The sequence below is a fragment of the Syngnathoides biaculeatus genome, chromosome 18, assembly GCF_019802595.1.
Source record: "Syngnathoides biaculeatus isolate LvHL_M chromosome 18, ASM1980259v1, whole genome shotgun sequence".
NCBI classification, from domain to species: domain Eukaryota; kingdom Metazoa; phylum Chordata; class Actinopteri; order Syngnathiformes; family Syngnathidae; genus Syngnathoides; species Syngnathoides biaculeatus.
Genome location: NC_084657.1, coordinates 9,269,673 through 9,289,319, shown reverse-complemented (window position 1 = coordinate 9,289,319; position 19,647 = coordinate 9,269,673). Strand labels below are relative to the sequence as shown.

General features: G+C 52.0%; 1 protein-coding gene across 5 annotated transcripts; it reads right to left on the bottom strand.

Moving 5' to 3' along the window:
* Window positions 1-8,987: 8,987 nt before the first annotated feature.
* Window positions 8,988-18,692, bottom strand: LOC133491444 (lissencephaly-1 homolog A-like). Of its 5 annotated transcripts, none has more exons than XM_061802564.1 (11): window positions 18,562-18,692; window positions 14,454-14,645; window positions 13,403-13,487; window positions 12,524-12,598; window positions 12,249-12,455; window positions 11,967-12,135; window positions 11,789-11,891; window positions 11,423-11,651; window positions 11,253-11,354; window positions 10,490-10,646; window positions 8,988-9,695 (listed from the first exon to the last, which is right to left on the bottom strand). In XM_061802564.1, exons 2-11 carry the CDS (start codon window positions 14,483-14,485, stop codon window positions 9,622-9,624), a joined length of 1,233 nt encoding a protein of 410 aa, XP_061658548.1. In that variant the 5' UTR covers window positions 14,486-14,645; window positions 18,562-18,692; the 3' UTR covers window positions 8,988-9,621. The 5 variants fall into 5 exon arrangements, with proteins under 5 accessions (XP_061658548.1, XP_061658545.1, XP_061658544.1 ...); XM_061802561.1 differs by lacking the exon at window positions 18,562-18,692 and adding an exon at window positions 18,104-18,258; XM_061802560.1 differs by lacking the exon at window positions 18,562-18,692 and adding an exon at window positions 17,893-18,093.
* Between the last annotated feature and the right edge of the window lie 955 nt (window positions 18,693-19,647).

Genomic DNA, 19,647 nt, shown 5'->3' with positions numbered 1-19,647 from the left:
AATGTAATAATATTTATTAAGAATATTTTGGATTAATATCATCATCGTGTTAGCGGTCTGATGATATAACTTAACAACTTTCTCCATAGGGAAAACAGCATTGCTCGTATTAATATATAATATCAATATAGCGCGAGCCCCGACATCCCCATCGTCGACTTGATGGTCCCGCAAACATGCACCGGACTTCGCCATCGCGCCAATCCCGACGACTGGAATAGCGCTCGTACACCAGACTAACGCGACACAAACGGAAGCAGAAGCGCAAAAATATGGGGCGCGGTCACGCGAGTGACAAAAGACGACCGGACCTTTTCAGTCCCAAAAAATGTTTGTTTTGTTTTCCCGTTCTTGTGTGCGCGGTCACAGTGCTCAAGAGGTCGCGCGAAAGCTCGCCGCTGAGGCCACGTTCGTGTCGACAGCGAACGGGTGACGTTTCGCACGTTTGCTCACAATTCAGAAAAACGAATAAAGTTTGCAACGGAAAAAAAACCAAAACGATTTTCTTACCGTCATCAGGTGCTTGTTGTTTCTGTGGGACGCAGCAGAGGGCGCTCCAATTGCCCGGATGCCGCAAAAAAAAAAAAAAAAAAAAAATGGGAGAAAGCCCGGATGAAGCTCGTCAACTCACTTCAACATACTTCCTTGGCAGCCGGATGGCGCCAAAGCAGTACTTTTATATTAGACAGAGCAGGGTAAATTTCGCTTAGCCATCATCCTGCTTCCGTCCTTTTTGGCCCAGAGTGACCGCCAACATTGCGTCCCGCCGGCGAGTCGAGCGTTCAGGCCAGTTTGATGGTGCTAACGGGAAAAGTGGGCACCGTTACCATGGTGACGGCCGCCTGGCCCACCAGCTGGGGATGGGGCGCCAGCACCGCGGCGGGTTTCACCAATGCCGCCGCCGCCTGCTGCCCTACCGCGCCGCCGGCCTGAGGTGGGCCAAAGGCGTGCGCGATGTGGCCCACCACGGCGGGCTGAGACACCGACACCCCCTGCGGGTACAAGGCGGGCAGCCGGGACGGGAGGGGCGCGCCCAGCCGCGCCGCGACGTGTCCGACGGGCCGGGCGGGAACGGGGGAGGGGGCGATGTGCGGGAGGTGCTTGTGAACGGCCGGCGGAGCGCGGCTGACGGCACGGATGACAGACGGATGCGACACGGTTGAGGGGCGGGGTCCCACGGCCGCGCGGGCGATAACTGTGGGCGGCGGTACTGACGCCCGGAGGCCACGCGACGTGGAGGAGGACGGCGAAAGCGGGGCGGCCGGCGGCGGCTCTCGGAGGGCGGCGGGGGCCGCCGCGTCCTCGTCGGTCTCCCGCTCCAAGTTGTCCTCTCCTTCTGCGGACCCCGAAAAAAAAAAATCGTGATGAGCCAGCGTTTTTCGACGCGTCGTGATGAATCGGCACGAGCGCATCGACGCACGTTAGCATTAGTCGGCGGCAGTGTTGGGACGACTCAGCGCTTACTGATTTACGTCGGCGCGAGTCAGTTGCAAAGTCAACACGAGTCCTCAACTATGTCTTGACTCAGCACGAGTCAAGATGGCGCGTGACAACCCAGCAAATCCAATGAACACATGAGTCAGCACGAGTCAGCAAATGTCAACGTGACTCAGCAGCAATGTTGTCACAGCGAACACACGGACGTGAGTCAGCAACGATGTCATGTTAAGTCGGGGCCAGTCGAGATGAGTCGGCAAACGTCCGCGATGTGGATTTCGGTCGACGGACGACTCGGTGTACGCGAGCGCGACCCGGCGCGGCTTACCCGAGGCGGTGGAGGTGGACGCCTGGTCGTCTTCGGGTTGGACGGTCTGCCGGATGACGCGCTCGATGGCGACGGCGTCCATTCGCTGACTCAGCTCTTTCTTCAGCTCGGACAAACGCTGCTGGGTGGCAATCTTTTCGCGGGCCAGGCGCTCCATCTCGTGCTCGTACTCCTTCTCCTTGCGCTTCAGCGTCTGCGGCGCGCAGAAGAGGAAAGCCAAATTCGCCGTGACGATGCGGCGATGAAAAAAAAAAAAAAATTTCGCTGCTCCGTTTGTGCCGTCGAGCCAAACGCGAACGTGACGGCGAGGGGGAGGAGCCACGAAGGATTCACGCGATGTGACAGGAAGTTGTGCCCGATGCCGCAACGAGGCACTAGTTACCCTTCGCTACTCTTTTCCAAGTATTTCACTTTTCTCATCCATCCATGCATCCACTTTCTTAGCCACTTATCCTCACAGGGGTCACAGGGAGTGCTGGAGCCAATCGGGCAGCAGGCAGGGTACACCCTGAACTGGTCGCCAGCTAATCGCAGGGCACATCGAGACAGCGTCCAATTAAAGTTGCATGTTTTTGGAACGTGGGAGGAAACCGGAGTGCCCACCCGGAGAAAAGCCAGACAGGCACGGAGAGAACTAAACTTCATTGGACACTCTGAATTGCCCATAGGTGTGATTGTGAGTGCAATTAGTTTGTTTCTATGTGCCTTGCGATTGGCTGGCGAACAGTTCAGGGTGTACCCCGCTTCCTGCCTGCTCACAGCTCCGTCGCTCCTGCAACGCTCGTGAGGATAAGTGGAGGGATATATATATATATATATATATATGTACATAAAGCTACGGGGGGGACCCCGACCTCCGTCCCACCAAATCCGGCGGCTGTTGCCACGGCAGCGACGACATCGTTGGATCGCGAGCCGTTACCTGGATGTAACGCAAGGCGCTGCGCAGGACGCTGAGGTTGGACGTCTTCTTGTCGTCCACGTTGGGGACGTTCTTCTTCAGCGTCTCGAAACATTCCTTCAGGTGAGCGCGTCTGAACACAGCAGCAAAAAGCACAAGCTCACTTTGATACCGTACTTTGGTTTCAAGCTAACGTCATGAAAAAGTCGCAGCTGATCCCACGAGTAACAAACATTTCAAACGTGATATCAACACTTTCAATCTTTTCTTTGGAGGGACCACAAAAGACGGCCCACATCCAAATTTGGGCAATTTCATCTTGGATTGAAAATGGCTGCCACCGCTTTGGTTGCTGTTAGCGGCTCGACAAAGGCGGCGACGTTTTGCTGCTTTCCCGAGAAATGAAAAAGTTTTGGAGAGGCGATCCGGATCCGCTTCAGCCGGACCCGAAAAAGCGCGATTTTTTTTGTTTGTTTCTGAGACGCACCGATATTTACGACGTCAGGGTGAGTTAGCGAGCGCAACGATTAGCCAGCAGTTGGACTTTTGTGTGGCCGACTTGCAAGAGCGCACTTGAGATGTGACAGGTCGCGATCGCTTTGTTGGTGAGCAATTCTTTTCAAAGCCCTTTCAGGTTCCTCCCATCTGAAGCAAAACATACACCGAAGAGAACAATATAAAATCATTTAAAAAAAAATAAGAGAATTTGGAGCACGCGAGCTACGTTGCCGTAAGGAAAGCCTGCCGCCTTCATGCTAGCATCAAGTGCTAAGGTTAGCGTCGTTAGTTGTGATTTTACAGCGGTTTATGGAGAGGCTATTTACACAAGGTCGTCAACAACAACAACAAAAAAAAACGCTGACCTAAAAAAAAACAAAAATGACTGCATAGCGAATACACATCGAGCAGAATGTCCATTGGTTGAAGCCATTGGCCGCCATCTTGGTACTCCCAAAACATGTGGCTGACACAGTCTACAGGTTGGATTATGGCGGTGTTTTTCCTCAAAGTTTCGTAAAACGTTTTTGGAGAGCGCAGAAAACGAAGACTGACAAGTGCCGCTCGCGCTCACAAACGTGACAAGTAGCGACGGCTAACGCACAAACCTGTTCTGCTCCAGCTTGTTGTGGACCTCCCTGGTTCCGGTCCTGAAAGCACAAAACAGCAACATGTCGCAGGTCAGCGCACGTGCGCAAACGTTTCGCGTTGCCGATCGCACGCCGACAACAAAACGCCACGACGCCGCGTCGCTACTTTTCTCCACAAAATAGGGAACTTGTTTTCAGCAACTTTTGTTGTGGAAAAGATCCCTTTACTTTCCTGAACCGTCCAGCAGAGGGACTTGAGAATTTTGCGGTGCCTCCGTAAGAGAGGCTCCCGTTTTTTAGGGGATTCCCACCGAGTTCCGCGGGGCGGGACCGGCGGTCGACGGGAGTGGGCAGAAACTATGAAAACAAAAATGGCTGGAATGGAAACCGCGACCGAGTTGCAAGTTAGCCAAACGAAGACACGAACATTTTCCCTTCAGCGTAAAGCGTAAACTTTGCTATTCCGGCTTTTGAAATCAAACGGAGCGGGACCGACAGGGAGTCTTATCCATCCATTTCCCAAGTCGCCTATCCTCACTAGCGTTGCAGGAGAACTGGTCGCCAGTCAGTCGCGAGCCACATATCGAAGACCGTCGCTGAGCGGGAATCGAACCCACGCTGCCCACAACGAAGTCAGCCGTATGCGGCGCCACACCATAACCGAACCGTTTTATCGTAAGCAATTTGACCTTTTCAATACCCGAATTCATCCAAAAGCAATTTTTCTTTTATGAAATATAAACTTCATTGTATAAACTTGTACACTTTAATAATAAAAAAATATTAAATACTTTTTTGTAGCGGAGCGGGGTTACTAACCCTCCAGACCTCCTCTTGGCGTTGGCCGCTCCTCTCATGTCATCCAGTGTCATCCCATTAGACCCCAAGTGGGATGTGGGCAGAGCCTGGTGGGACGCCAGGGCGGTCTGCGGGGCCGGCCCGTTGACCCCGCCGACGGGGGGCGGGTACTGAACGTGAACCTGAGGCCGCTGCTGCGAACTGCTGCACCTGAGCGGCTGCTTGGCGCCGTCCACGTTGACTTGGGGGGAGCACGGCGGCTGGTGGGGAGCCGAGGGGGGCGGCGCCCGCTGCGGGGAGCCCGACGAGCCAGCGGGGAGCGTTGCGACCAGAGGGAGGGGCGTCGCCGTGACAACCGGCACCATCGGGACGACGGCGAAGGGCATCCGCGGGTGGCCCGGAGGCCGGGGGGGCCGCTCGGCCCAGTTGACGTGGTTGGCGGCGATTGGCTGCGGCGAGACCTCCTCCGAGCGTTTCGACTCCGCCTCCTCGTTGATGAGCACCTTCACCTTGCTTTGGTCTTCCTCTAAAGAGGGGACAGGATATGATGTCATCTTTCTATTCGTGGCACAGGTTTGACAACAGCGCACGAGCGGCCAGCACGTCAGTTTGACCTTCCAGGGCGGAGTTTAGCCACGTTAGCTTCGTTGAAGAGCGTCCAATCTCCACACACACATCCATTTTCTAGCGCTTCTCTGGGTCAGGTCCCAAGGGAAGGAACTTCAGCAGGGATACCGAGACTTCCCTTTCCCCAGCCACTTCTTCCAACTCTTCCGGAGGGACCCCGAGGCGTTCCCAGGCCAACCGAGCGACGGTCTCCCTAGCATGTCCTGGGTCGTCCCCGGGGTCGTGCCCGGCACACCTCACCGGGGAGGCGTCCGGATCAGACGGCTCCTCTCAATGCGGAGGAGCATCGGCTCGACACTGAGCCCCTCCCTGATGACCGGGCTTCTCACCCTATCTCGAAGGGAGAGCTCGGACACCCTGCCGAAGAAAATCATTTCGGCCGCTTGTGGAAAAAAATAACATCCCACGTTGCCGTGGAAACAGAAACCAAGTCGGGAATACCCCCTCCCGGGGAATCCGCTGACGTCAAGCGCACACGACTTCCTCGTGAGACGAGCGCGCGCCCGCCCGTCACTTGGTCGAAATTGTCATCAAGTTCAACATTTTAGTTTTGCGGCGGTCGTGTGACGTCATCTGGGGGTTAAAGTTCACCTGCCCGCGCGCACCTCGGCTTTTAAAAGCGACGTCGCAATGTTTTGAATTCGCTTTTTTGGCAATAAATGCATTGAATTTGAAAGCGCATGATTTGGAGTTGATCGAAGCGAAGGACGAAAACTTGACCGAAAGAACAAGATCCCGGATACGAGGATCCTGAGTGTGTCCGGAATCTCCCTGAGAGGGGGCGAGAAGCTCAGTCAAGTCTCAGAGTAGACTTCCTTTTCCTCCGCATCGAGAGGAGCCAGGTGAGGTGGCTGGGGCATCTCATTGGGGTGAGGTGTTCCGGGCACATTCCGGCGAGAGGAGAGACCCGGGGATGACCCGGGACACGCCGGAGGGTCTACGGCTCTCGGCTGGGCCGGGAACGCATCGGAACCCCACCCCCCTGGAAGAGCTGGATGAAGTGGCTTGGAGAGGGAAGTTGGGTGTCCCAGCGAAAAGCTACGGCCCACGAGAGCGACGGATGGAAAAACAGAAAAGGAAAAAAATTATATGACGAAATTTGTTAAACGGTCAACAATGTAGACGCCGCGCGTGCGCTTCACTGTCCACGAACGTTACGTTATGTAACCGTTCAGGCTTCCGTCTGTGTGGAGAGAGCACGTGGTGGCGGTGGAACAAATATGAGGGGGGGGTCAAGTGGGGCGGGGGAGGGATCACGCCAGACTCCAACGTCATCAGGAGGGGGAATAACGCCCCCCCCCTCTCCAGCGCATTCCTTCCTTCCCGAGTGCGCGTGCTCGTCGTCAACAAACAAGCGCGGACGTGGTGCAGCGACGCGCGTGTCAGGCGATCAAAAGCGCCTCCGCGGGCACGCGCATCAAAGTGGGACAAGTCGAACGCGCGCGACACACAAAGCACGCTTGGCGCCGATGACGTCACGAATGACAAAAAAATGAGCTCGTGACTGGAACTCCCTGAGCGTGCACGCGCGTGTGCGTAGGGCTCGCAGCTCTTCTTTAAAAAAATTTTAAAAAAGCAGTGGGGCGAAGCTTTGGACCGGAAGTGGAGGCTCAGCGGGTGCGAAACGAACCTCGAGACCTAAAGCGAGGGAGGAGGCAACAACGCGACGAGGCGGGCGCGCACGTCCGTCGCTGGGGTTCTTACCGTCTGAGAGGCTCCGCGGTTGCGGATCGGCGGAGGCGTGCCGGTCCCGGTCCCGCTCAGCCTGCCACTCCAGGTACCGGGCGGCCTCGAGGAGCGTGTCGATGCTCATATCGGACGAACCGGGTCGGCCGGGACCGACCCCACGACGACGGCCGAGGAGTTCGAGACGAGAGGGGTCGGGATCACGGCGGCCGCGTTCACGCAAAGTGCCTGCGCGCTTCCGCGGGCGGCTCGGGAATCCGGCTGGCTCGGTGGACCGGGCCGGACCTGACCGGACCGAGCAGGTGCTGTTCGGCGCCTGCGTTGGAAAAGTGTTGGAGCGTCAAGATGGCGATGGTGGCTGGAACCGACTCACAACAAGCACGCACGTCCCAGCCCTCCCGCGGGCAGGCCCCGCCCACGTACTACCACTTCCGGAAAACTCAGAAAGCTGCACGTGCTTCTCGGCTGCGCGTCAACCTCTTTCAGCCCCCCCCCCCTCCAAAAAAAAAAGTCGCCGGAACGTCCTACGTGCCTCCAGATGTCAGCGTGACGTCGCCATTTGTCTTTTGTATTGAACCCACTTCCGGTTTTGACGACTGCACGGTCGCAGCGCGTGAAGATCACCGATTGGCCGGCCGGGCGACTGCCGACCAATGAGCGGCAAGAAAAACAAGCGTGGTGCTGGTCCACATGGGCACACCCCCCCTCCCCCACGGAGCCAAAACCCGCGATGTGCGCGCGCGCGCGTGTGAGATATGTATGACGAGCGCGTGACTCTTAAGCCCCGCCCCCTGTGAGAGAAGTTGGCAGTTGAAGCGCGCAAGGGCGGGTCCATTCTCGCTTAAAAACACAAAATCGGAAAATTAAAAAAAAAAACAAACATCTGTCATTTCGAGTCCCAAAGTCAATCACATTTGTGTAGTTATTACACTGTTATTACATAACCTTTTTTTCAAACTTGTTCTCGTTTGTTCTTGATATTGCTCTGAATTACATGTTTTCACATTACACATTTCTCAATAAAGTCCTTGACTTGAAAACACTTGTAGGTTAAAGCCAGTCGGTCCAGCTCTCCCAGGGGGATCCCGAGCCGTTCTCGTGCCCAAAATGCCGCAACGTGAGGTCTTTTCGTTCTACGCCAGCCAATCACAACGGAGCAGGGTGGGATTCCCGAGAACGTGGCCAGTCGCCCCCCCCCCCCCTCCCACCCATATGAAAATGAAGCTCGAGTGATGAAGATGAAATCAGCGCGCTTCCTCCCACGTCATCTTCACCTCGAGCGAGGTCGCCCCAGCAACGGTTGCTGGGGTTACCGGTGAGCAGGAAGTAGGATGGAGCCGCATCAATAATTGATGAGACAACTCCAGACGCATTTTCATGTTGTCGGCTGAAATATGGAGTGGAAAATCCTTTACGGTTAGAATCCGATCAGTTCATCACTTCCCGCTCGGTGGTGGCGTCAATTCCGCGACTGAATGGCGACCAGTTCGGGGTGTCGTCTCACCCACAAAGCTAGCCGGGATAGGCTCCAGCTTTCCTGCAACACTTGTGAGGATAAGTGGCTTGGATAAAATGACATGTATTTGCTCATCTGTCCATTTTCTGAGCTGCTTATCCTCAAAAGGGAAGCTGTAACGGGCAGAACTTGGGGTACACCCTGAACTGGTCGCCAGCCAATCACAGAGACAACACTCACAATCACACCTTGGGGCAATTTACAGTGTCCAATCAATGCATATTTTGGGGATGTGGGAGGAAACCCGAGTGCCCACCCAGAGAAAACATACAAAACTCAGCACAGGCGGGGCTGGGATTCAAACCCCAAGCATCAGAACTGAGACCGCACGACTCCCGCAGTCGGGGCAGGCCGACTCGCGCTGTTCCCTGGTGATAGCAGCGGTCACCCGGAAAAAAAAAAAAAAAATCCCAAATCCCTCCCAAAATTGTTTCCAGTTTTTGGACTTGCAGTCGCACCGATTTGTCAAGTTTCACGTTTTTTTTCGGCGCGTCGTCGTCGCCAGTCGGGAGCGTCGCTAAAACTGTTTTTGGGACTGACGTCCCCGTTCGCCATTTGCCGAAGCGTTGCTTGATTTTCAATGAGCAAATAGCAAAAAAAAAAAAGTGCTATTTACACGAGTTTATTGAAGTTGCAAACATGACATCCACAAATACAGATACACAACTGCTACTGTGTGTTGTGTTGTGTGCGCATGTGAGAAGGTCATTTTTGTGCAACGTGAGGCAGCAGCCCTCATCGGGGGTCAGCAAGGCAGGTTAGCGAGCACTGGACGACAACGCGCGACCACACGAGTGGGCGATTTCCTCCACCGGCAAGTGCGTGTGATGCATTAAGGTGTATGTGTGTGGGTGTGGATGTGGGAGGGGGGTCTGGCGGTCATTGAAAAATTATCGTCACACTAACGCTGTTAATCCGATTCATCTCACTTACACATAAGCACACACACACTTTTACGTGGTCAGTCATACACCCCCCCACGCCCCCCCAACGAGAACAAGGGCGAGGGAGCTAAAGGGGGCGTGGCCTGCGTAAACCAGGAAGCGATTGGCCATGCAAGGGCAAGCTTACGAGCAGTCGCTCGGCCGCCGTCGGTGCAGGGGAGGACGTCTGCAATAATTTATATAAAAGGATGATCGTCATCTTGGTGGGGGGGCGGGGGATGGTTAACGGGACGGGGTCACAAGGGGGTCGGGGAGGGGGACGCGAAGCGGGGGACACCTGCGGACAGGAAACTGATTCAGCGGCACTGCCACACTTTGACAGTCTGGTCCACGCTGCCCGTCACCATGTAGGGGGCGCTCTTGTGGAAATCTAATGAGGAGAAGGAAAGCTTTCAGAAACTGCTAGCAAGGCAGCAAACAATTTTATCCAATCAAAACAACCAATTACTCTTATTTTTAGACACTTTACCATATAAAGTGTGGTTACTGAATTATTGCTTAGTAAAAACTTACTCTAGAATTTTGGATTTTCATTTTCCATAAGCCATAATCAATGTAATTAAAACATATTCTCAAAAGGCATGAAATATTTCACTGATCGCGTGTAGAGCAATTTCTGAAAAAATGAATTCCACATTTGGACCTGCACTGTAAAACCCCCCCCCAAAAAAAACAAAAACAAAAACAAAAAAAAAAGTTTGGACGTTCCTGTCAGGTGACTTGAGGTCAAAGATGACCAACAAAATTATTTTGAATGCTGTGTATCATTTAAATGAATTTCTTATATTAAAAAAAGTAAATTATATACTTACATGTATATTTTTCATACAAAGATGGCAAGAAAAAAATTATGCAGGCAAAATTTACAATATACATACAACATATAAATTGGAGCAGATCTGAAGTTCTGTAACTACAGTGGAAGCCAGAAGTTTACATACCCAGTGGAAAAAAGTTAATTTTTTTGTCTTAATGTCCACAGTCCGATAAGACTAACCCTAACCCTGTTTAAGGTCAGTCAGGATCACCAAAATTATTTAATTTCACACTTTCTTCAAGGTCAGGGTTTAGCGTATGCAAACTTTTGGCTTAGAACAGATTTTACCAAAGATGCCAAAAGACTGATGAGAGGAGGAAGAGGAAAGCGCTGAGGATCTGACTGACCCAGAGAGGTGACGAAGTGCTCGTGAGCACTCAGCGTCTTGGTGCAGCGTTTGTTTTTGTAGTCCCAAACTCGCAAAGTTTTGTCGTCGGCGCAGCTCAGGATGAAGGAGCCGCCGGGGTGCACCAGGACGCCACGCACCCAGTTGTCGTGGCCCACCTGAACATTATTTAGGTCAGTTGAATCTTTTTCTGTCATCGCAGGCACTCCCGACCAACAACGAGGCACTCTAAAGTGGCTGCGTCGGACCCAAACGCAGGTCCACGTGCGAGCCGTGACGCCAGAGTACAAAACAAAAATGTCGCCTTCCTCCTTGTGATGTGCGCACACTCGTGGCTGACAATGAGGCAGTCTGGAGCAGTCGCAGCACCACAGTATCTGACACCAAGATGGATTTTCGTGGGTGTCGGTTTGATATTCAAATTTGGTCATGCTCTCCAAAAACACTATTCCAGCCAGAAGTACGTGACAAGTGTCCTGTTTTACTAAATCACTTATTTTGACGTTTGATGAGTGCTTGTGACGATAGCTTAGCAATTAGGGCGTTTGTGACACTTTTGGAAGAAGCACGCTAAGAAGTGGCACTTCTTGGCTAGCATGGAGGCGATGATCAGTAACTAATGCGTTAACGTTGGACGCTCATCTACATCTTTTGTAAAAATTGTAAAACAGTCAAATGTTCTGCCATATTTGAATGAAATATGTAAAGGCCTACTGATTGTAGTAAGTGGATGTTGTGTAGCGGTTGCATGTGGGCGCGGTCACCAGGGTCATGATGCAGATTCCGATGCTCACGTCCCACATCTTGATGGTTTTGTCTCGAGACCCAGAGAGAAGGAACGGGCCTGGCTTCCCGCTCTTCTTGTTCTAGGATCAAACAAAGCGTCAGGAACATTTGGAGCCCTCCCAGCCCCTCTGATTGGCCCACGGGGTACCTCCGACCCGGTGGCCTCCAAGATGGTGGGGTGCGCGCTGTCGGGGGCCCAGGACACGCACTCCACCACGTGCTCGTGCTCGCGCAGTTCCGCCTTGCACTCCTTGGACGACACGGCCCACACGCGCACCGTCTGGTCGTTGGAGCAGCTGGCAATCAGCGAGCCGTCCTGGTTGGGCCGCACCATCCGGACCCACTCCCGGTGGCCTGTGAACGTCTTCACGCAGTACCTGTACGCGTACGCAGACCTCTCAAGTTTATCCCCAAATTTTACGCACAAAATGAAATTCATTTGTGCGCAGCGTCGCTGTCAAGACTACAAAGAGGATCCCGAAGAGAATAAAGATGGTTCCGAGGGAGTCCGTACCCGGTGGCCACCTCCCACATCTTGATGGTCTTGTCTCTGGACGCGGACACAATGTGATCGGCGTTGGGCATGATGGCGACAGACGACACGTTGTGGTCGTGGCCTGCACACCAAATCTCTTATGTAGCACCACCTCATTGGAAATCATTCGCCGGCGCCGGCGTGCGTGCGTGCCCACCGTGCATGGTCCTGATGCACTCGAAACCTTGGAAGTCCCAAAGTTTGATGCTCATGTCTGCAGAACACGAAGCCAGCAGCTTGCCCGACTGGTCGAACGAGATGTCCTGAACGGAGTCCGTGTGGCCCTTCAGGGTCCGCTCAAAGTCCCCTGCCTCGTAGTCCCACACCTGACGCACACGAGTGGAAGCATTTTCACACGGTTTTGGAGACAACATGAAAGGAGCCTGCTAATTTCTTGCGGGGACCCAAGTCGGAAGAACCCAAATATACGTGCGATCACCTTGATGGTGGCGTCCTCGGAGGACGTGACCATGACGGAGAAGACGGGATGGAAGATGACTCTGGTGACGGGAGCGCGGTGCCCGCTGAGGGCGTATCGCTCCGGGGGACGAGGAATCCACTCTTTGGGATCTCTCTTCTGAGCCACTGGCACGCCGTGCGTTATCTCCTCCTTGGCTTCGTTCAACTTGGACTCCAACTCCATCACCTGCGCAGAAAACTGCCACTCAGCACAAATACAACAACAACAAAAGTCCGCGGAAAACAACTTCTCACCTTCTTCTGTAATCTGATGACGGACGTCCATTTCTTTTCCAGAAGACCCGCATACTTTTTGTCCACGTCTTCGTTCTGTGCATCAAATAAACAAATGACTTTGGGCCAATTTGATACATAATGCAGGATACAGTGGATGCCAGACATGGCCACACATCAAACTACTATCACACTACTTCCTTGTTTGAGATCTCGGGAAAATCAAAAGAAATTGGCCAGGAAATCAGAGAGAATCGTAGAGCTCCACAAGTTTGGTTCATCCTTGGGTGCAATTTCCAGATGCTTGAATGTGCCACGTACATTTTTTTTCTTTTAACCGACCCTGTTAGCGCTGCGCTACCGTTAGTACTGTGCTAGCATGTTACTGGCGTGTCTCAGTGATTTTTACCGGTATGGTGTTTTTTTTTTTTTTTTTAATTTATTTTTTAAATCGGCCCTGTTCGTGCTACCGTGTTGTTGCTATGTTAAGCTAAAGTATTAAAACTTTAGAGTCTTTGTAAATATCTTGTGTTTCAATGTGGGCACTTGCGACTTTTACAGCAAACCAAATAGTATTTACTTTACAAATGTACAGGGTGAGCCTTATAATCAGGTGCGCTCTGTAGGCCGGAAATTACGATAGTATTTTTTTGTTTTGTTTACGCGTGATAGATGACCCTCTCCCCCCGCCCAAAAAAAGCCCAAATCAAACTGAGTGGCCCATTTTCGCAGATTTTTCCCCTCTGTAAAGTTACTGAAGGACAGTCTTTTAAAATAAAAAAAAAAAAGTATTTTTTGTCTGTAATTCATAAATGTATTATTGTAAATATGAAGAGAATGTTTTGAAATGAATCTACTGAGGCTGTAATAATTGTGAAGGGCTGCGAGTGAGTTACTGACCACGTCGAAGTCGGCCTCCTTCTTGAAGGTGGAGTACGCGCCGTCGTAGCCGTTGGAGCGCAGATAGTCGGCGATGGCCCGGTTTCTGATCATGGCGTGACACGTTGCCATGGGAACCACACACAAACATTAGGAAGTACGCTACATTTACAAGCAACATTCCAGTATTAATTTTTCAAAAGTAAAAAAAAAAAAAAAAAAAAGTACATATACAAATGTACATTTAGGGGATCCGTTCAAACACGACAAACGTTAATTTGATCTAACCACAAGTGCAGCGATCGCACACGTTCTCACGGATCACAGGAAGTTGTAGGAAAAGCAGCAAGCAGGGATGTCCCCATACCTTTCTGTTTTGATACATATATGATATCAGCACCAATTGATCATTCCGTAAATTATTTTGCAGTATGGAATGTTAGAAAATGCTTCAAATGATGTGATTCTCAAACAATAGCTTACATCAAGTGGAATCTTACACTTGAATAAAAATAAACACTGAATACTGAAACATCCAAAGGAAAAAAAAATTGAATAAAATACACAAATGGCTTTTCAATTCTCTCAGTAGACTTCTTCACGTTTGCGGCGGGGAAATATTTGCCAACACAGCATCAAACTGAACTGTTTGTGTATTTTTCAAAAATGTTGCTTCCAAGACACTTTTGAACTTGTTCACAGATCGCAGGTAAAGTTGGATCGACAATATCACGGTGGAAAGGAATCATGCGGCTCGAGGTGCTTGGACTTCCCCCAGTTTGTGCGCACGATTCCTCCCGTTTCTGCCCTGACCTTTGAGGGGCAGTGCGGTGTAGCTATTATTTTGAGAGCTGAAAATGACGCGAGCTCAATGCTAATTTTCATTAGCTTGTCAAAAGTGGATTTAATTGTTACCTTAGAGCTAGTGATTTTTTTTTTTTTTTTGGGGGGGGGGGGAAGAGTCTGATGGATTTGAACATAAAACAGGCATTATTTAGCCTTTTTGTTTCACAGTGAAAGTAGTCAGTAATTGAAATGAAGCCCACATGTTCCGAAATGCGCGTGCACTTACAGTTCGTCTTTTTGTCTCTGTGACAGCACCATGATGGCGACGGCGTCTCTCCCACTCGGGGAGCCCAGATGAGTCGGGCGACCGTATGCCCCGTGAACACTCGCGGACAGGAAGTGGAGAACCAGCACGGGACGGGAATGATGGGAAGTGACGCTTTGGGACGCTTTCTCAGCAGTTAGCAGCAGCCATCACCTGAAGGAAGGGACGAAATGCAACTCAACCATCACGAAATCTTACTGACGCAATGCATCATGGGATAGCTTGGTTTCCTTGGTAACCGGGAGTAGTTTGCTATTTTTGTGGGCTACCTTGGGGGAACCGTCCGGGAAATAGCGTGAGGAACAATCAGCACAATCAAATAGTAGGGCGAAACTTGGTATCACAATCATTTTCCTCTGCCGATATGTCTCGAGATTTATTGTATCAAAGCTTGTGTTTATAACCGGACATGACTAAATTGATCTAATTAAAAAGCTGAATGTTTATTTTACAATTATAAACATCACAAATAAGTCACTTACCAGTTAATCATCTCAAAATTAGTGATGCATTGAAATGGAAATCCTTGACCATAAGCATAAGTATTGTTAAATAAGAAACCCAAAGCTGAAAACTGAAAGTGGTTAGCAAAAATTCTATATTCTATATTATGAGAGCAGAGAAGACAGTCGCTGGGCGGTATTTCGGGCAAGCGAGTTCGACGTCGACCCGCAAGCGAGTTCGACGTCGACCCGCAAGCGAGTTCGACGTCGACCCGCAAGCGAGTTCGACGTCGACCCGCAAGCGAGTTCGACGTCGACCCGCAAGCGAGTTCGACGTCGACCCGCAAGCGAGTTCGACGTCGACCCGCAAGCGAGTTCGACGTCGACCCGCAAGCGAGTTCGACGTCGACCCGCAAGCGAGTTCGACGTCGACCCGCAAGCGAGTTCGACGTCGACCCGCAAGCGAGTTCGACGTCGACCCGCAAGCGAGTTCGACGTCGACCCGCAAGCGAGTTCGACGTCGACCCGCAAGCGAGTTCGACGTCGACCCGCAAGCGAGTTCGACGTCGACCCGCAAGCGAGTTCGACGTCGACCCGCAAGCGAGTTCGACGTCGACCCGCAAGCGAGTTCGACGTCGACCCGCAAGCGAGTTCGACGTCGACCCGCAAGCGAGTTCGACGTCGACCCGCAAGCGAGTTCGACGTCGACCCGCAAGCGAGTTCGACGTCGACCCGCAAGCGAGTTCGACGTCGACCCGCAAGCGAGTTCGACGTCGACCCGCAAGCGAGTTCGACGTCGACCCGCAAGCGAGTTCGACGTCGACCCGCAAGCGAGTTCGACGTCGACCCGCAAGCGAGTTCGACGTCGACCCGCAAGCGAGTTCGACGTCGACCCGCAAGCGAGTTCGACGTCGACCCGCAAGCGAGTTCGACGTCGACCCCGCAGCGAGTTCGACGTCGACCCGCAAGCGAGTTCGACGTCGACCCGCAAGCGAGTTCGACGTCGGACCCGCAAGCGAGTTCGACGTCGGACCCGCAAGCGAGTTCGACGTCGGACCCGCAAGCGAGTTCGACGTCGGACCCGCAAGCGAGTTCGACGTCGGACCCGCAAGCGAGTTCGACGTCGACCCGCAAGCGAGTTCGACGTCGACCCGCAAGCGAGTTCGACGTCGGACCCGCAAGCGAGTTCGACGTCGGACCCGCAAGCGAGTTCGACGTCGGACCCGCAAGCGAGTTCGACGTCGGCCCCGAGTCGACCCGCAAGCGAGTTCGACGTCGACCCCGAGTCGACCCGCAAGCGAGTTCGACGTCGACCCCGAGTCGACCCGCAAGCGAGTTCGACGTCGACCCCGAGTCGACCCGCAAGCGAGTTCGACGTCGACCCCGAGTCGACCCGCAAGCGAGTTCGACGTCGACCCCGAGTCGACCCGCAAGCGAGTTCGACGTCGACCCCGAGTCGACCCGCAAGCGAGTTCGACGTCGACCCCGAGTCGACCCGCAAGCGAGTTCGACGTCGACCCCGAGTCGACCCGCAAGCGAGTTCGACGTCGACCCCGAGTCGACCCGCAAGCGAGTTCGACGTCGACCCCGAGTCGACACTCAAGCGAGTTCGACGTCGACCTCGAGTCGACACTCAAGCGAGTTTGACGTCAACTAGTGCACCAAACAACATTCGTCTCCCAAAACCAAACATGTCGTGTATTTCGTCAGCAGAATGTAAGGTCTCGTGAATTAAACACGAATTTCACTTTACCCTAACGCGAAAAACAACCATCACTTAAACCAGTGTAACCAAGACAACCAGTTTTCAATTAAAAGCACATAAAACTCATAATAATTAGACACCAGGACAGCTGTCTCATCTCCTACAAGTTGAAGGTTGGACGTGAAATTGCAGCAATAAAGATTAAGTGTCTATATAGCACAACCTTTGTCATCGATCGGTGATTATTTCACCGTGACGTGACCTTTAATCTCCAGCTTTCAGGCCGGTCAAGTGAAGCTACAGGACAAATTTCTCAGCTCGGCAGCACACTTTCATTGGTATTACTTAATTAAATAGTGAGAAGTTGGAATAAATGATTTTACAACTAATGCAAAATGATTCCTAACTCAATGATTCGGTTAATCGATGGAATAATTCAGAGAATGGTTGATTTTGAAAATTCCACCCGCAGGTCATTTTCGTTTCTTGTATAGAGTACAAAAGTAAAAGAACTTTTTAAATTAGAGCTAAACCAAACGACACCGTTTCCTTGTAGAAACAAACGAGATGTGCACAGAACAAAAAAAAAAAAATTTGGAGCCCCAAAATTGCAATGTACAAAACTGATGACTTATCGGTACGTCGTGCTACATTTAGCAAGCCGTCCCAAACTAATTGGTCACGTTTTCTTTTTGGTTTCCCATTGAAAAGAGAGAGAAGGACGGATTGACTCCACCTGCTCGCTCGTCGGTTTTCCTGGCAACGTTGCAGCCGGTCGAGGTTGAGCGGCACCGAAAGCAGCTACGCCCTTTTCGCGTGACGTTAGCTTAACCACGGGCTAGTTAGCCACGAGCTAGTTAGCCGGCTGCACCTGTCAGCCATCCACCGTCTGCGTGAGCCTACCTGCCGAGCTCGCGACTCCCGCCCGCGAAAGCCTCCAGCTCAAACGAACCGATCCGCTGAGCTGTAAAGCAACACAACTTTTGTTGTTAGCCGTGGACAAAACAGGGCGTCACACACTTGGTCGTTATGCGCACATGACGTCAGCCTTTCGAGCTTAGCATCCGACGAGCGGAACGCGTCCAAATGTCGACGCCACAACCACGTCAACACATTCAAAATCTGGACACGCTTAAGCTAGTCGCTCCCCGACACAACTTTGAAGGCTGCCGTTAGCCAGACGCCAACACGCGACAACGCTGGAGCTCAAAACCGGTTGACGACACTCTCGAGCCCGCCGCGGTCGACTCACTTCGCCGCGAGAACGCTCCGAGGTCGAATTTTTCACCGGGCTGCTAGCTTTGCTCCGCTTGCGGCCTCTCCGCCATTTTGGGACAGACGTGAGCGAGCGAAGGCACGCGTGCGCAGTGCGGCTTCGACGAAATCTCGACACCACCCCACCCACAAAAGTGTCTCCCCGGTGCCCCCACGCGGGGCCGCGTGTCGCGGGAGGTTTCACTCACCCGGACGCTGACAAACGTCGGCGTTAAAAAGTCTCGCCACGGAAAACGCCAAAACGTTCTCTTGGGCGGCGCGCGCGCGAGTCGGCCGGGAGCGAGCAGCGGGCGTTCTGCTTTGCTGCACGCGCACGCCAAAACGGCGGCGCGCACGCTAAGGTCACATCACAACGATTTACAAAACAAACAAACTTGTTTTTATTGTTTTTAATTTGACTGTTAATAATCAGCAGGGCTTGTGGCTGAGGTCCCGTGACCATATCAAGCAGATCAGTAGTCGGATCGACACCATCTTAAACTAATCAAAAACAAGGCAGTTTTATTCCTAAAAAAAAAAAAAAGTTTTTAATTTTTTTGCTGGGTTGCTGTAACATGAACACTGCATAACTAAATCAAATGGATACGGAACCACTTTAGGCTTAGTCACAGAAAAGGTGAAATCTCGGCTGACCGCCATCGCTCACATCTCCGGCTGTTTCTTTGGTTGACCGGGAAGCGGTCCGGTCCGGTCCGGGCGGAGGGCAGCGTGGTCCGGAGACGATTTAGGTTACGACGAGTCCTCGGGCGGGCGCACGTCACCCGTGATGCTTCCGGGCATCCTTTCAGTCGTAAAGTAGCGAGGGTGCGAACAGTTTTGGCGTGCATGACTGCATTTCTGTATTATTTTAATAGCATGAATAAATAAATGTGAGTGTCCCCAAAGACGATCCCTGACGTCTCCAATAGTGTTACAGAAGAACATTCTCATGTGAATGGACAATGACGTCATCAACCTGCAACTGCGTGCCGTGCATGATGTCACTTCCTGTCTCCGTCTGCCGCAACCTTGAGCGTCAAAATAGCGCGTGCGTGCGTCCTCCGCGGTCCGCTAGCCGGTTACCAGGGGCCACGCTTCATTCCAGCTCCAGTGAGGGATGGACGATGCCATGGCAACGAGGCCGCCGGCAACTCATCGACTTCCCTTGTGGGATTTTCAAAACAAGAATTGGAGATGATGACGACGTGATCCTGATCTTGACCTTCAAGTCTATATTCGTTTGGACGTTGTTTGTGTTTCCAGGTTGAGTTGCATTTCAGCAGCGTGAGAGCGAGTCACGATAAGGTTGTACTTCCTGCACGTGACGTCAACATTTTCAAGGCGCCATATTGCCGGTCAAACAGCTGCTCGACATCGTGGGAGACGTTAAACCAGAGGAGAATATTTACGATAACCGAGAGGTGTTGTGCTAATGGTTGTCACAACAGACGAGACATATTCAAAGAGATTATTCTATGCAATACCAGGTGAAAAGACCGGAAAATATCGATTAATTTCGGCAATTAAACGTGATGAATTTTTGCCCAACCAAAATACACGCCTATGTAGCGATCGCTTCATTTCAGCTAGGAATTATTCTTCTCAATTTCAAATGACCAAAAAGTATTTATAAATCCAAATTAGCTCATTTGATAACAATGCGTTTAAAAAAAAAAATCTGTCACAGACGTTTACGGCGGTTAAATGTGGCCGCAATACGCTTGTGTGTACGGAGGAGAGGACTTCCTGTCCT